The 15425-nt window shown below is 38.3% G+C and overlaps 1 protein-coding gene across 2 annotated transcripts in view; it reads right to left on the reverse strand.

The window, feature by feature from the left end:
- Positions 1-11141: 11141 nt before the first annotated feature.
- Positions 11142-15425, reverse strand: part of NCAPG2 (non-SMC condensin II complex subunit G2) — a 55307-nt gene continuing 51023 nt past the window's right edge. For both annotated transcript variants that reach the window (XM_064505752.1, XM_026103076.2), the window contains exon 29: positions 11142-14505. In XM_064505752.1, coding sequence (XP_064361822.1) covers positions 14454-14505 — 52 coding nt within the window. In that variant the 3' untranslated portion in view covers positions 11142-14453. The remainder of the gene's footprint in view (positions 14506-15425) is intronic.

The following is a 15425-nucleotide window of genomic DNA, read 5'->3' on the forward strand; positions in this document are numbered from 1 at the left end:
TAGGTACACCCACAGGAGCTTAGCAATTGTATATGTATATTTGTACAGGTGGAATCGCATGTTTCATCAAAGAATCACAAAGCTATTTGTCAGTTTATCTAAGTATAAAGAAGATCCTGAATAAAAGGTGAGTTTCAGCTATGCTAAATACAGTCTACCTGCATAGACAAACCCTCCCTTAAAAAGAGCATTAAAATTACCTTCTTCGTTTTCTTTCTTCCTCTTGCCCCTCCTCCCCTGCACTAATCAAGGCCTCTGAGCAGGTTAATTGCAGATCATCTGTCCTGTTAATGGGTCCAAAATCCTCAGGAAACAATATCTATCAGGCAGTTTATCTAAGATTCAGTAAGCTAGATATCTTGACAGAGATTTAAGATGTATTGGAGGAGAGGGAGGGAAAGAGAAGAGAAAGAGATGTCTGTGGTATATCCATGTCCAGCCAAGACAGAATTTTGACTACCATTTACATTTTCTGCCTCTTGAGGGCACAGGCCAAATATTCAAAGCCTCTAGGTGAAAAATGCTACTATTCATATAGAAAAAAGTGCAATGAGGTTACTTTGTTTAATGCCACTTTCTACTAAGAAAATTATTTAACCTTTTCTTAGCCAAGAATCTTAATGGTGTCTGTACTGAGTTCACTGCAGATATACGCACAGTCACAACTGGAGTCTTGGAGAAAGGAGGCTTGGCACTGCACACGCACCCTCTGCCACCTTCTGTCCCTTGCTGAGGGCACAAATTGCTGGCCAAGTCACAGTAACCCTCATCTTGCTTGCAATTTGAAGTCTTCTTTCTGAACATTGTGAAAAATAAGGACAGAAAGATCATCTCTGGATCCACATCTGAAAGCACCACAGCTAAAGGAAGAATAGTACTGATTCCTGCTTTGTATATTGCTGGTGTCAGGAGCCATAAACTCTGTTTTAGGTGGTGACAAACAGGACCCTCTTCAGGGTGATCTGGCAACGATATGGTCTGAACAGTGATTGCAGAACTGCTCTCTCCGCTACCAGTCTGCCCTGGTAGCGAAGTCCGTTGCATAATGCTCAGCAAGCTTCGTCGGCTACTCTGCAACATCAGCTTTACAGATTTTCCTAGCTGCCAAATTTCCATGGAGGGTTGCTTAAAGGCAGGTGTTTATTAATATTCAGTGGTAATGGTGCTTCTGCTCACTAGGAACTGAGAGATATGTTGCATTATTCATTTAAATGTTTTGGGTTCTTTTTATGGTGAGAAACTATGGCTCACAGAATAGCCATCTACAATGAGAAAAAACATTGGGAAATTGAACAATTGAAGCTCCAGCAAGGATAAAGAATGCCTTGCACCTAAAGAGATCTCACTGTTATCTTTTCCTTCAAGATATCTTTTGTGAGCCTGGGCTCCTCTTTCATTCTTATAATGCAAGACATTGTGCGTAATCTAATCCTCAATTCAGTTTATCTATATAAAGAGCAAAAATCTGGAGCTACCATAGTCCCCTTAACCAGTTCAAAAGTATTTTTGTTGAGCCGAGAACTGAACCAGGTCATTGCTTCATTTCTTTACTTCCATAGGAGTATAATGAGACTTAGAAGTCATATTCACCATTCGACATGCAACATAGATGCATACAATGAAACACTCAGAGAATCTTCTCAGCTTACTTCACGTCCTGTTGTATAATTTCCTTAAACAACTGGAGATACTAAATGTATAAGGAAAAGAGGTAATTCTGTTCCTAAGTGTTATGCCCCTTAAACTAAGGAGGCTTGAGGAGAAGGTAGTGTAGCATAGCTGACAGCAAGCCTAAAACTCAACTCAAATCTGTGGTGGAGAATTAAATAGCAAAATAATTAAAGAAGTAGTTATTAGTAGTAATTAAAGCTTAAAGAATTAAATAGTCAAAAGTAGGGATGTCAATAGGAATTTTGCCTCTAATTTGCAGGGGCCAGGTTCCAGCCTAATTTCCATCCTCTTTTTTGAATGAGTGCACAGGAAATAGTTATTTGAATTATGAAGAAAGTTTTCATGTTCTTTTTCAAAAGCATGTTTGTGCCCTGGAATTAGACATTTTCATTGCATTTATTCAATATTATTGAAGGAAAATTTTAAGTGACAAGTAGTTGAGAATGAAGAACTTCATCCTGCAATGGTGATAAGCAGTACGCCAAAGAAGCTGTCTGGCAACTGAGTCACTGACATTGCCTGCAGATCAAGAAGCTTTACAGGGCCTGGTATTACTGGGAGCCTCAACCATATAGGGAGTTCTCATACTCATACAGGAACAGATACTCACCTAAATTTCACTGTGGTACTTCTCTTCTCCATTGAGTGACTAATTTCATTCAAGGGGTAGGGAGTTCCTAATGGGAGAAATCTTCAATGGTATAAAAAGGTGTAGCCCCAGGTCACATCAGCAGTGAATGTGGTCTTTCCTTCTCAACTATTGACCATGTCATAGTATAACTAAAACTTCTGAGGTTTTTAGCATCCAATACAGAAGTCACTGATTATCAGTGTTAGATTAAGTGCTTTCGTATTTGTAATGCTAGCAGAGCCTTTGAGATTTTTAAATGAATTCACACTGAATTCAGTTTGGCATGAGAATAAACATTTGCAGAGTCTAGAATAGGTCAGATACTGGCATCAGGTGAATACCTAATACACAGTGTTTTTTTCTATGTCAGTACTTAATCACAGGCCCTTTGGCACCAGCATAAATCTATACTGTTGAAACACTTGTGATATGGTGACTAAACAATTGTTACATTATTGTAAACCAAAACCGCATTTTCCTTGGTGTTAGGAAGAATGGAAAACATTTAAAGAGAATACAGAAAAAACCTGCTATAGTATCACCCAATAAATAATACTAAGTGAGTGTTCTCCTTTCAGCAGATAGATAAAAGACTCTGCTTGTTGGAAAAGTGTGGTAGGATTCACTTTAGGAATAATGACAGCAATTTTATCTAGGAGTAGCTCAGGAAGAGCTACCTTTCTGCTTTAATGTACTGTTGTTGATTTTGGCTATTACAAAGCTTTCCTTCTTGCATTCACAACTGTATTAGAAAATGTGTTTTCTCTGTAGCATGTGAGAAGTTTCATGCTATATATTTCTGGAGCACTGAGAAGCAGGAGTTAAATGCAGAGCCAGAAGGAAAACTCCTCTAGGACTGGGCAACTGTGTGAATGATAGAGTTTAAAAAAGAAAAAGAAAAGAAATGTAGGTTGATTTTAGTTATGACTGGTAAGCTGTGAGCTGCTCTTTTATTCCCTGTGCTGTAACTGAATGATAATGGTTTTTATGTGTTGTTGGAGAGAGCAGTTGGAAAGGAGCCTAAAATGGAGTGTTCAGGGCCTAAGAGACAAAATGCAGCTAGAGCAAATTACCTGTGAGACTAGGAGTAGATGAGACGTACATTAACTGAAAACTATAAATGTGACTTACATTAACTGAAGACCTAAACATCTGTTTATACAAGTGCTTATGTTAGCATATTTTGAGCTGACTTCTAAGGCTATGGGAACCCTGCAGGGCTTGCTACCGGACCAGTCGCTTTAGTGTGCCTGCTAGTTTGGGTTTGTGAGGAAAATTTCCTTAATTCCTTCTGCTGGGTTGCTGGGGATGCTGGGGCGGGCGCCTTCCATAAATGTAGGCATTCACGGGTCTAAACTGAACCCGTATTCATCTGGAGCCCATTTAGAATTATAGCTGACTTGTTCCAATGCCACTTATGGAGATACCTAGATTAAAAGGGGGCGGGGGGAACTGAAGCTGTGTTTGATAAAATTTGGTTGTGCAGAAGGAGAAGATGGCATGAAACAACCTGCGAGTAACACTATATGGATATTCAGAACCTGTGATGAACAGGGCCCTAGGTGTCTCAAGACGGGATACAAGAACTGATGAATCTAAAATCTAAGGCCAATTGTGAAATCTTTATGCCTAGGGTGAGGCTATGAAAGGGAATTTGTGCTTCACTGAGAGCAGGACAGCCCCTTCGGAGAACATGCACAGGTTACTAGTGCACACTAGAACTGGCCCCTTTTAAATGAGAAGGGCTTTATTTCTTTGCAGTGCCCACCATCAGCTCAGATCAGTGTAGAGGCTAAGCTCTGTGGCCCTTGGAGGCAGATCTCAAAATTGAGAGCACCTGAATTCCTACAGATTTTTGTGGGTGTTTAGAGTTCTTAGCACATTTGAAAAAAATTAGCATCTGAGCATATCAAGATAGTTTATCCAGGTTAAATTATTAAACATTAGTAACTGTTTCTGTTAGTGGATTCTTGTTCTTTGAGAACCAGGCTGACACCACCAGATGTGCAATCAGTAATTAGATTTGGTTGCCATTGATCAAAATTGATTCGAAATAGCAATAGGGGGTGACATTTTTAAAGGAGTTAGGTGCTTTGAGATGTTCAATGGGAGAGAAGTCAGAAACACTTGAAAAGTTCTATTTTTACCTATCATCTTCATTATTATGTCTAAGATTTGCTACTCAGTGAATGGATCTTATAACCTATAACTAATCCCCTGAGGTATCCACTCTTCTTGTGCTAAATTAAAGGATGAATGAGATGATTAATGCACTTTGTCATCCTGAAGGGATAGACCTGCAGTTGATTAAATCACTTTGTCCTGCAAGACTTAGGAATTAAAAGTTCTGAAAAACAAAAATATTGTAACAGCAACTCGTATATATTATAGCACAGATACTGAACAAAAAAACATTAAACAGATTTTTCTATGCAGCTGTCAGAGCTCTTTGGTTAATTTCCAACTAATTTTTATTTTTCTTGCAGATGCTAGCATCTTAAAATAGGACTCTGTCTTACCTCAGCTAAAATACCAATTTATACTATTTAGCTAAGTTTCAGCAACTGGAAATGTATTTTTGCCCTTTAGAAATAAAAGGTGTCTCTGTAACAGTTACACACATTTGAACTAATATTGCCTAACTTTATCAGACTACACACACATATATGTTGTTTCATAACATATATAATTTTGAGAATCTAGCAGCTATTAGAAAATGTGAGCTAATTCTCTTAAATTTAGAGACTATTTCTGAATACCTAGTTTGAAAATATAGCTTGCTCAAAAACTATTTTTTAGGTTGCAACTTAAACACCATTTTTCTAAATGCCATATATTACTTTTTTATATTACCTATTAATAACACATTAATTTACCTTGTAAATTAATTTACCTTGTAAGTTAATAAACCTGGGGAGTTCTATTTATGCATACCTCATTTTTCTGTGTGCCCTGCGTGTGCCTTGGTAACCTGAAGTCTAATTCAGGGCGTGCTTAGCACCTACAACGGCCGTTGGAGACAGTAAGAGCTATGCTTTGTGCTAGCAAATGCCATATACTGTGACAGCTCGTGCTGAGTTCCCAAAATTTGTAGAAAATGTTTAACTTCATCTCACTATACGTTTGTCAAATGGAGATAAGAAAATCTACAGGGAGTTGGGAAGATAAATGAATCCTTCTTTGTGAAACTCTCCAGTGCTGCTGTGGGTAGTACCATAGTAACACCATTGTGGAAGTCAGCAATCTTGTCCTCAGAGCTGGGTTTCAATAGCAGGCAGCAGATTAAGCGTCGAACTATACGTTGAACAACGAGCGGAGAAAAAGCACTGAATATCTGCTTGTTGTCAACAGCAAGGGTTTTGAATCATCTGTTGAGCCGACAGAGGCTGAGAACTGAGTAAGGCACAGTTCATGTGAAATAAGTAACATGTATTAATGTAACTGAAGATAACATGTCATGCTGCACATGCTCAAAGGTGAGGTTAAAGCTGTGCACATCTTCATTTTGATATTTCTTGACTTTTGAGTACCTAAATTTTGAATTCTAATAATATTCTTAAACCATGCTCGCATACATTACCTAGAAGAGAGAAATGGATTTCACACAGCACAGGGTGTGAACGCTTGCATCTCCAGCCTGTCGCTGTGGTGGTGAGAAGAGGTGCTGGGTAGCTGGGTCTGCTCGCCTCTGTATGGCTGCAGGTGGGAGACCTGAAGACCACTAAGGTGCAGGAGCCAGCAGAGACCACTGCTCCCCAGACTCCATCAGGTCATATGAATACAAGAATAAGAACATACAGACAAATGGTCAAGAAGCCATTTGTGGTATTCCCCATTTTCTTCTGCAGCATGTCTCTCTATTTGGCTGCTTATTATTGAAGACATGATACATTTTTGGGTTAAGCTTATCCTCTCTATGTTTTTTCTGGAATACAGTGTTCTTCTGCTTACTGTAACAGACACGTAGGCACATCTGGTGGTGATTTGGAGGCTAGGATAATTGCTATACCTGTTGTATGTTTATAAACTTGGGAGTATCATTGAGAAAAATACTGGGAGGAAAACTAGAATTCAGCAATATGTTTGACAGCAATTTGGAATGCAGAAAGAAAAATTGAGCTCCGCTTATTTTCACTATAGTTTTTTAGCTTGATGCTTATTGACATGGGTTATTTTGAATAGCAAATAATAGAAATGAAGTGCACAGCGTCTAGTGTTGAAAAGTCAGACAGTCTCGCCTAAGGGCATTCTGATATCTTGGAGTACAAGACTGTTTGGGCCATTGCATATGATGTGTTTCTTTTAAAGGAAGGTTACTGAGGATATGCTGTGACCAGGAAAGAAATGTGGGAAAAGTTCATGGTAATGACAGCTGGGAAAAGGAACATTATTTGTACTGCACTAAAATTACATTTTGTATCTTTGTAAATACAAGATAATGTTAAGAATATTCATAGGTTTTGGTGAAACTATTACAAGTTGAGTAACAGAAGAAGCAGGATGCTCTTTGTTCTTTTGTGAATCACTATTTTAAAAAGCCTTTCTTTTGCTCTCTGTTATAGTTCAGAGTGTTCTGATACAGCATCAAAGACCAAACAAAAACACTTACTTGACTTCTCAAGGGAATCTTCCTCCTAGGCTGAGCATTTTCCATGAACGTTTCTGCTCTGTAAAATGGAGCATCTGCTCCATGTGACTGAGTGGTTGAGTCATGGAGAATTCTGTTCTTATGCAATAAATGTTGATCCACTGCACTCAGTGAAACCAATGAGCAACTATCAACTTTGAAAAAACAGGCCGCTATAGCAATCACAACACCATTGCAAACCTGCCATTAGCACCTTTTGTCTGAGAAAATTATGATGGGGTCCACAAGTCCTACCCTAGAAAACAAATGGGGGCAAGCAGGGATGATATGGCTGGCATTCCGCCCAATGGATGGCGCAGATGAAGATAACTGAGCAACAGCAGCCAGGAAGAAGTCTAGTGAGATGCAGGGAAGATGTCTGGATCTAGGATTTGTCAAGGCAAATTCCTTTCTCCACAGGGGCCCTGCATACTTTACTAGGAACTATCTAGGATGCGGGCCTGGACTTGGTCCTCTGTGCTTGAAAGAAATCCACAAAGTTAGAAAGAGTACCAAGAAAGAAACATACTTTGTAACAGGCATTTTTTTTGTTCAATAGAAATTCAATAAAATTAGAGATAAAAGAGTTGTCCTAAACTCAAACAGAGAGGCTAAGAATTGAAGGGACAAAGATGGTCTTCACAGTAGCGTTGTGAAAAAAGAATTCTCATCTTCCCCTCACCAGAATTAAAAAAAAAGTGTTTCTACATATATATTTTTCCACAAAGTCAACATAATTAAGGAGCCAAAAACATGACACCCGTCCAGAATGCTAATTGCCTAGGAGAGTCTTTCATCAGAGAGCACAAGGGTACTTTCTAATATTAGATGTTATTGAAGTGAGCTTGCTTTTAGGCATTCAGATACACTGATAAATTAAAAACTACAAGCTATGTTCCGTGATCACTGTGTGCTGCTCAGGCAATTCAAGGCTCTATGATCTTGACTGGGATGATAGGAACTCCCCACAGGCAGGCTGAGCTGCTGTGGCTCAGGAGCCAGATATTAGCATCTATTCCAGCGTCGATCAAATCAGAGAATCCGGAGGCTGTAAACAGATCCCTTGATAACATCTCTCATCTTCTTGCATCAAACAGTTCTCAGTCTCATTGCAGTTAGGCTGGTTTAACAGTTCTTTTTTGGTCTTAACAGAACTGAAGTTTTTAAAATCTGCTGATAGAAAACATCCGAAAAAGTAAAAACAAAAAAAAATCCAATAAACACTAAAAGTTAGTACCCCTATCTTTAACTCCTTTTATCTGGAAAGCAGTTTCTTGATTCATACTTAGTATAGTTCTTGATTCACATGTAGTGTGCCATGCAGTCTAAGTCTCAGGCTAAGTCTAGGGCTACTGTCTGTGAGTTTGAATATTGTTGCAGTGTGGACTGAAATGTCTGAAGGAGGTAGTCAGTTGTGGTAATCACACTGAGAATTCCCCTAGCTGCTCCTTACAGTGCGAAATTCATCTGCTGGGCCTGGTGACCAGCCAAAGGCAGGGGTAAACCCAGCTTTCACTGCAAAGCAAATATTTAAAGTGTTGTGGGTGAGGAGCCACATGAAAATAGCCATAGTGCAGATCAAGAGCAATGGTCCATCTTAGACAATCTGGGGAAAGGGAGTGGAGGAAAGGGAATGCTATTTTTGCCATGAAGCATGTTCAGTTTTATGAAATAGAGGACAAGCGTAGAACCTCTCTTTGTTTGGATTTGAGGAAAAAGCAAGAGTAAAATCATTCACTTTATGGTACATACTAGAAGTGTGCGGTCTTAGAGCATGGTGTAAGAAAGAACGTTGCTTTTGCCATTATGGTCAGTAAAAAGAGCTGTCTCAGTAAAAGGAGTTTTTTTCTTCAACGAAGAGGTGGGAGAACTTGTGTAACACTGTCCTTAAATGGCCTGGAGCATGGGCTAAATTCACTTTTTTTTTATGTACTCTTTTAGATTGGTCTAACTGGATTTGTGCCCTCTTACAGGTACTGCATTTTTTCTTTAGATGCCATTCTAAGAAAATTAGGTAGCTAATACATACCCTTTCTTAATAAGCGTGGCAAGTTTTCAGAAAGGTTGGTGTGTGAAGCCTAGATTTCATATTAAGCTGGTACTCAGGTACCATTTTAGGCAATTAGTGAATAATGATTGTTTCATTAAGAAACAAGCAAACAAAGCAAAACAAAAAAAATGAAAACAACATTTCATAATCACATGAAAGCTGAGCTAGCACAGTTTATGTTAGTGTTTAATAGTTGCCCCAGAAGGCAGGAAACACATGCCATTAGACACTGCAAATGACTGGAAAGGAGGTTGGACTGGTTCTAGCCTCTGTGTCCTTTGATATATACATATTGGATATACCGGATTCATGTACCTTTCCAGCAGGGACTGCTAAAGTGTACTAAAAATGTAAGGCTTTACAACAAAGAATCTGCATGTACTGCAGTATATAAAGAATTATTTAACTGGGACAAGGATTATTGTAGGAATAGTAAGATGGGTCAGGAGTTAATTGAACAGAAGAGGGGAATAGATTAGGCTGAAAAGGAATTATTAATGATGTTTTGGAGAAGCATCTTATTTAATATTTTCATTAATGACAGGACAAAAACAAGCATGAACTAATTAAATTTGAATATATATTTGAAACTGGTATAAAGTTGGCAGCAATGTCAAACAAAGGATGAGAATTTTACATTGGAACAATTTAGTATCATGAAGTCTGTAGAAAAAGAAATAGCACTAAATAAGTGTAAAGTCATGTATTTGAGAACTGTTATTTTCCTGAAAGCAAGGTGGTCTTCTGGCAAAAAATGACACAGGAGGAAAAGTTGGTAACAGCTTCTATTAACTAGAGTCATAAGCAATAAGAAAGTAATAGTAACAGAGCTGCTATTGTGATCCTTTGTGAAAAAAATGCAGACTAGTAAATGTAACAGGAGGGAAATTTCCATTGTTTGAATTTCCTCAACATGAATGCATACAATTTCTGCATTTTTGTCTGGAATTATGAAGTGGAATGGAATAGATGCTTCTGTGTTTTTAAGAGAAGACTAAGGACACATCTATGCCAAACTACATAACCTGGTGCAAAAATCTCAGTGATTGTTGAGCAAATAAAAGCTAAAATTACACAGCCATTTGAAGCATGGGGCTGTGCCTAGGATCATGCTGAGACAAGGGGCTATACAGCTAAACACAGCTCAGGACCATGCTAAGAACTTTACCATCCGAAGTAGATTAGGCAAGCTTTGTGCCTATTTGCTATGGGCTTGCATAAACTGGAGAACTGCTGGCTGGCTGTGGGGAGCTTTGCAACTATTCACAAAACCTGCCCTTGACCAGCTACTTGTCAAGCTGTAGGTACTAAGTCCTGCTCTTCTGTCTGAAATGGGCAGCTGCTGCTGTAAGTACTCCTAGAACAGACATGGCAGGACATTGGACAGTGGTCTTGGTTGACAACAGACTAAAGCAAATCAGAAAATAATATTACAGATAGCTGGTGTTTCTTTGTTTCTTTTAATTTCACGTTCCAGACATCATGATTCTTCTTTGACTTGTCAGTTTTGGCCCTCAGTATTTCACTAGACAGAAAGGGAAGGAATGAGGAAGGTAGATCCAGTGAAGCACTTCACTAACATGGTATGGTGCAAGGTCTCTCAACAGTTGCCCCAAATGAAGCTGATATTGTATTCGCACAGGAACCTGTGCAGCCTACCGATTTCATCCCAGGTCCCCCCTCCCTTACCCGAAATAGCAAATGCAGGCTGACCCTTCAGACATGGGGCAGTCCTAACATTAGTTCCTCTGGTATCCTTCTCCAAATCAGAAAACCTCAAAGCAATTGATAGCAACAGCAAACATGAGTTTAAATGCAAAGCGCTTTGCAGCGATCGCTGGAGTAAGCAGCAGATGTGAGGCAGATTTCTTCTTCTCCTTAGCAAGTAGGAAAGGTCTGGAGTGGAAGTTTGTGTGGTCAGATCCATACTCAAAGACATATTTTGCTAAAGAGGAAGCTTGAGAGCTTCTTCTGGCTTTTCTTTAGCTCACAATTTGAAGCTGTGACAGGTGGAACACTACTGGATTTTGTTTCTTAGCCAGACAAGAGAGCAAATGAACATTGTCATGAGGAAAGGGAAGTCCCTACAAATAAAGCTTAAACATAGAAATCTTGACTGTGGAAAACAAGAGTTAAAGGAAAGACTTTCACACCACTGCAGATAGTTTGAAGCTATTTCTTTATTCAGTAGTATCAATACTGGGTAGGTATGCAGAAGGGCTAACAGGTATGCCACTAACAGGCACAGCTGTGACTAGAAAAGTCAGTAACTACAAATCAAAATTGCTCAAAGGAATATCTTCGAATAGCATGTCTTCTTCATATTTCAAACAATTTTATTAATCAAAGCCAAGTTCAATTTCTTGCAAAGAGTGAAAAGGTCTCAAAGGAGCTGTTTTAAAAGTATAGCAAGTTTTCAAACGTACAGTTTGTATAGTGCAGCTAGCTGAATAAACTGTTCTGAAGGTCAAAATTACCCTAAGATGAAAAACAAAAACAAAAAGCCAACCCTCTCCCTCAAATTTCAAATTAATAAGATAAAACAATTCTCTGCTTTACAGGTTTCAAAAAGGTTATTCAGTATAAGGCATATACTACTTTATCTTGAAAATAGAAGAAAAATGCATGGATTTAACACCTTGCCAAGATCTAAATAGTTTTGCAATGAGAACAGAGAATAAAACCTAAAACTTCTATTGTATTGTTGTGAAATCTGCCACAAAGGCCTAAGGAGAAAGCACTGACAGACTTAGGCTCAAGAAATCCCAGGAACGTGATTACTTCTGTTGCAGAAAGCCAACGGTTTTCATTCTGTCCGAGCAGTTACAAAATAGCTGGACTAACACTCAAGCTGAATTTTACCAGCTGCACTGCTAGCAGAAAATTATTTCAACACTTGAGAATCACTTGAGCACCAGTCACAGGGAAGTCAGAAGTTTATTTTAAAATTTTTTAACCCTTCCTAGCAATATCACCTCTGAGTTTCTTCAGAAGAAATCTTCATTTTTGTCATGTTGGTAGTTACCTTTATTTCTTGCAGGCTCTGGGATATTGGGTCCATGAGAAGTGACCACTGAAAGAGCAGTATAATACACTGAAGAAGAACAAGACAATAACAGATTCTCTTCTAATCTAATCTGAGCAAATAGTGAAAAAATGAGAAGCAGAAAAAAGAAACTGATTTACATATTCATTAACTCATTTGTATAATTAGAAGATTTAAAAGGTCATTACTGGAACACCTGCCTGTTAACAGATGTAGAAGAGTGAAGGCCAAAGAATACAGTTTTTATAAAGATGTTGATAGATAAACATTTGGCAGATCTACAGATACCTGCTGTGGCAGCATTAGAGTTTTTGGCTCAGGCTACTGTTGTGGATAACGTAAATCTTCTGGAATTCACTTATCCATATACATACCAATTTTGCTGTTGCAAAGTCTGACAGTTGTTTATAAAGGATCTGACTGTTTTTAAATATAGACATTCCAACTAAATAAGCTTTTATACAGGTAGGGAAGTTGGTATATGCTAAGGCTAAAAATGAATTTACTGTAAAGCAGGGAAAAGGTAGTTTACTCCATTTGAGAGAGCAGAGACACTAGAAAAATCTTAGGAATTCCTACTACAGAAAGAAAAATATCACAGTAGATGCCTATTTAGACAGATGATTTGCAAAGGGGTAAGGCACTGTGCACAAATCCTAATCAAGAATGAGGAGTCCATCTTAGTTGGCTAAACTTGCTAATTGCAGTCTCAATGCCACTCAGTAATACACTGGTGACCTCAGCGAGCCATTTGCATAGATAGAAGGTAGGGGAATCATCTCAGTTAATTGTAGATAACTAGGAGTTAGATATCCAAAGCACATACTAATCCTTTTACAGTCTGTAGTTGAATCATTTTCTAGAGACAACTATTAGATCTCCTTCTAAAATAGACAAAAATATAGCATTATGAGCTCAGACATTTAATTTATAGATGCTTTAGTTAAGGCAAAATAACTTAATCTGCAATCAACATTCTATTACTAGTCTTAGGAAAGCACCTGGTTGCATTAACAAAGTCAAATAAGGGCTTACATGTCTGCATTGTCTGCATCATTAGTCTTAGTTAATAAAAATAGCAGAATATAAAACAATTTAACATATATTTATCAAATATATATTTAATATCTGGGGCACATCCCCTCCAGTATACTTATAATAGAATCACAGAGTAATTTAGTTTGGGAGGAAGCTCAGGAGGTAATCTGGTCCAACCCTCACCTCAAGCAGGGCTAACATCAAAATTAGATCAGGTTGGTCAGGGCCTTGTTCAGTTAAGTTCAAGTTCTGCACATCTCCAAGGATGGATGTTTCCACAGTCTCTCTGAGCAACCTGTTCCAATTCAGTCTTCAGTTTCAATTCACTCTCCTTCCTTCAACCTGCTGGCTAGGATCTGGCTAATGCAGCCCAGTTTTGTGGTCATACTTCGTTGTTGCAAGGATGTGCTGCTGACTCCCGTTCAAGTTGTCCACCAGCACAGCCAGGTTCTTCTTGAAGAACCATCTTCCAGGCAGGTGGCCCCCAGCCTATGTTGGTGTACAGGATTATTCCATCCCAGGTGGAGGACTTTGCATGTGTCTTTGTTGAACTTCATGAGATTTATGTTAGCCCTCATCTCCAGCCTGTCCAGATCCCTCTGAATGGCAACCCTACCCTTCAGCATATCAGCCACTGCTTCCAACTTCATGTCATCTGCAAACTGACTGAGGTTGCATTGCGTCCCATTGTCCAGGTTTTAAAATGAAGATGTTGAACAGTGTCAGCCGTAGTATCTACCCTGAGGAAGGCCACTAGTAACAGGCAATCAGCTGGACTGTACAGCACCCATGCTCTTCAAGCTTGATGTCCAGCTCGTTTTCCACTCACCTTCTTGTTTCACTCATCCAGTCTCTCTCTCTGCAGTTTAACCACAAGGATACTGTAAGAGCCTCTGTCAAAAGCTTTGCTAAGAACAAGAAAAATGGAATCCATTGCTCTCCCTTTGTCCACAAAAGGAAGGCAATTCAGTTGGTTAGGTAGAATTGTCCTTGGTGAATTCCTCATCACCATTCAGTTCTTCATGTGTCTGGAAACATTTTCCATAATCTCCATGAATATGCTTCATAATCTTCCCAGGGACTGAGGTTATGTGTTTCCTCAATCTCAAGGTATTTGAGCAAATATTATTATTATTTAATAAAAAACAAAGTTACTGATTTTACTTACCCCCGAAGTGACAATTTTATACAGAATATTCTCTTTAAAAACATTTGAAAAGTCTTTACTATTACATTATTTCTATATACATTTTTATACATTTTGCCTACTTTAAATGTACAAGATAACAGAATATAAATGCTAAGTATTAATATTTTTACAAGATAATCTGGTTTCAAAAACAATACATCCTCCTCCCTTTAAATTTTCGTGACAAAAGCCTCCGTGTGGTCAAGGATTCAGAAGTTCATCCAAAAATTTCAGAGATGATTCATACAGGATTCTGAAAGTGCACAAAAGAATGCATAAGGGAATTAGGCATGCTAAGGCTAAATCAATCCTTGACTATGTGATTCTCAGAATATAGCTATGCCCTGATTTCTTTGACAGGTTATTCTATATGAGTTTAAGGATTAAATATGTCTTTATAAAATGACTTTTGAAACACTTTTTCTCCCTCAATTTTCCAATTTCTGCTGACCATCTCTAGCTATAGTGTTAACTACAACAACCCAGTCTCAATTACTATTTCATTTTAAGCACATTTTATTTTCTAACATTTAATCATCTGCCTATTTAAAAGCACCATTCATTTTCTTCACAGCATTTTTACTTTTTTTAAAAACATGAATCATTAATTCCTTTACAGTTAACTTGTACTAAAGCTATATATTTATACTTTTTCATTCTTTTACTCTTTCTTCCTTTCTCCCTCATTCTCCAGTTTTCATAATTTTTCTCCTTATCTCTGCTAATCTTTTTGCTAAATCCAAGCTTTCTATCTTACCCTTATTAGCTACTGCCTCATTCAGCTGCTTATAAGCCCACCTCAGTCCCAGTCTAACTCTTTGTCTCACATTACTTCCTAAACAATCTCAAAGGTCAGCTCTGAAATTTCCATTCTGTAGCCTCTTTTCACTTCCTTGCACTCTCTGAACTGGTCCCTCACCCAGTTGCATTCTCACACAACTTAACACTGGTCTAAGATACCCCCAAAAGACAAGACTGGCAACCTTGGGCTTCTGCCAAAACATTAGTTCAGGGTTAATTGCTGTATACTTGATCCTTCATTTGCAATCAATCTTTTGCAAAAGATTCTGTCACCTGTATATCTCAAGTATTGTTTTTCCATATTTGTATTACTAAAGTACTCTCAGGATGCCCCAAATAAGCAAGGTTAGTCAGTCATAAATTGTTAGGGCA

The sequence above is a fragment of the Dromaius novaehollandiae genome, chromosome 2 (assembly GCF_036370855.1).
Source record: "Dromaius novaehollandiae isolate bDroNov1 chromosome 2, bDroNov1.hap1, whole genome shotgun sequence".
NCBI lineage: Eukaryota > Metazoa > Chordata > Aves > Casuariiformes > Dromaiidae > Dromaius > Dromaius novaehollandiae.